This window comes from Nipponia nippon, unplaced genomic scaffold (genome assembly GCF_047370975.1).
Source record: "Nipponia nippon isolate SJK-2023a ecotype South Korea unplaced genomic scaffold, ASM4737097v1 scaffold_64, whole genome shotgun sequence".
Lineage (NCBI taxonomy): Eukaryota > Metazoa > Chordata > Aves > Pelecaniformes > Threskiornithidae > Nipponia > Nipponia nippon.
In genome coordinates this window covers 256,700-258,696 of record NW_028262385.1, presented here as the reverse complement: position 1 = coordinate 258,696, position 1,997 = coordinate 256,700, and the positions used below count along the sequence as shown (strand labels likewise).

At 52.0% G+C, this 1,997-nt stretch overlaps 1 protein-coding gene across 1 annotated transcript; it reads left to right on the top strand.

Moving 5' to 3' along the window:
• The first annotated feature begins 548 nt into the window (after positions 1-548).
• LOC148051197 (olfactory receptor 14C36-like) lies at positions 549-1,478 on the top strand. The gene has a single exon (XM_087738315.1). It carries the CDS (start codon positions 549-551, stop codon positions 1,476-1,478), a length of 930 nt encoding a protein of 309 aa, XP_087594441.1.
• The last annotated feature ends 519 nt before the right edge of the window (positions 1,479-1,997 follow it).

Genomic DNA, 1,997 nt, shown 5'->3' with positions numbered 1-1,997 from the left:
CAGGAGGAAGAGCTGCCAGCCCAGGGCAGCTGAGAGCAGGGCTGATGGACAGAGCGGCTGTCCTCACTCTGCACTAAGGGACAGTCCCTGTGCCCAAGCTCAGCACCCACAAGGTTTCCCTTGCAGTGCAGCAGAAATGCCAGGCATTGCTGCATTCCAACCACTGCTCAGCTGTGCTGGGGCAACTAGAGCAGAAGGCACAACCCAAACTGCCCACAGCTCTGCTCTGCAGTCAGGTGAATTGGGAGTGACAATGCTGAAAAGCTCTTTGATATCACGACTGGATTTAATCTGAGATCACCCCGAGTTCCTAATTACCTACTTGTGTAGGGCAGGACAGAGTCCTGCAGAGCCCCCAGCAGAGCCTGCTGCTCCCTGGGGCACCCTCAGCCAGCACCAACCAGAGCTCACCAAAGCTCTTCCCGAAAAATGAAAGGCTCTTTGGGGGCTTCATATAAGAATGTGAATAGATTTTTCTCAAAGCAGTCAGCCCTAACTTCTCCCTTCCTTTACCTCCTTGAACAGATCCTCATGAGCAGATGGACACAATGTCCAACAGCAGCTCCATCACCCACTTCCTCCTCCTGGCATTCGCAGACACACGGGAGCTGCAGCTCTTGCACTTCTGGCTCTTCCTGGGCATCTACCTGGATGCCCTCCTGGGCAACGGCCTCATCATTACCGCCGTAGCCTGCGACTACCGCCTCCACACTCCCATGTACTTCTTCCTCCTCAACCTCTCCCTCCTCGACCTGGGATCCGTCTCCACCACTCTCCCCAAATCCATGGACAATTCCCTCTGGGACACCAGGGACATCTCCTACATGGGATGTGCTGTCCAGATCTTTCTGGTTGTCTTTTTCATTTCAGCAGAGTATTGGCTTCTCACCATCATGGCCTATGACCGCTACGTTGCCATCTGCAAACCCCTGCACTACGGGACCCTCCTGGGCAGCAGAGCTTGTGTCCACATGGCAGCAGCTGCCTGGGCCACTGGGTTCCTCTATGCTCTCCTGCACACTGCCAATACATTTTCACTGCCCCTCTGCCAAGGCAATGCTGTGGACCAGTTCTTCTGTGAAATCCCCCACATCCTCAAGCTCTCCTGTTCACAATACTACCTCTGGGAGGTTGGGCTTATTGTGGTTGGTGTCTTTGCGGACTTCGGGTGTTTTGTTTTCATTGTGCTGTCCTATGTGCAGATCTTCAGGGCTGTGCTGAGGATCCCCTCTGAGCAGGGACGCCACAAAGCCTTTTCCACGTGCCTCCCTCACCTGGCCGTGGTTTCCCTTTTTCTCAGCACTGCCATGTTTGCCTACCTAAAGCTCCCCTCCATCTCCTCCCCATCCCTGGACCTGGTGGTGGCAGTGCTGTACTCGGTGGTGCCTCCAGCAGTGAACCCCCTCATCTACAGCATGAGGAACCAGGAAATCAAGGATGCCTTGTGGAAAGTGATCCAATGGGTGCTGTTTCACTGAGAATAACCCTCCTCCCCTCCTCTGCATGTTTCCCAGAGTTTATCTTATGCCACAATTCTGCTTTTTTCTCTCGTGATAATTCTACTTAGAGATAATTTGCTGGGTTTATATTCCTGCTGTGGGGGTTTGATCCTGTTGTGTCTGACCCTCGCACAACACTGTGTTACATGTGTCCCATCACATTTTAGCTCTTCAATAAAAGGGCGGCTCCTGGCTTCAGTGCCTGAAGGCAAGGCTCTTCTTCCAAAGTTCCTTCCAGGAAAACGTCCAAGGAATTGGTCTTTTGAAGTTTCTATTCTCCTTTTGTTCTGAGTGGTTTTGGGGTTAAGTGCATGGTAACCTTGGGTTCCACTGGACCAAGTGTTCTGGTTTTAAAGGCTCTCTTCTTGGTGTCTAATGGCCGTGGAGATGGTCTATCAGCTCCCCATTCTTTCTCCAGGTTGCTTCTTGTATGATAGGATGCATGGCATGTACCAGACTCTCTAGAAAATACTTTGGAAAATTCAGGAGAGCAGAGGA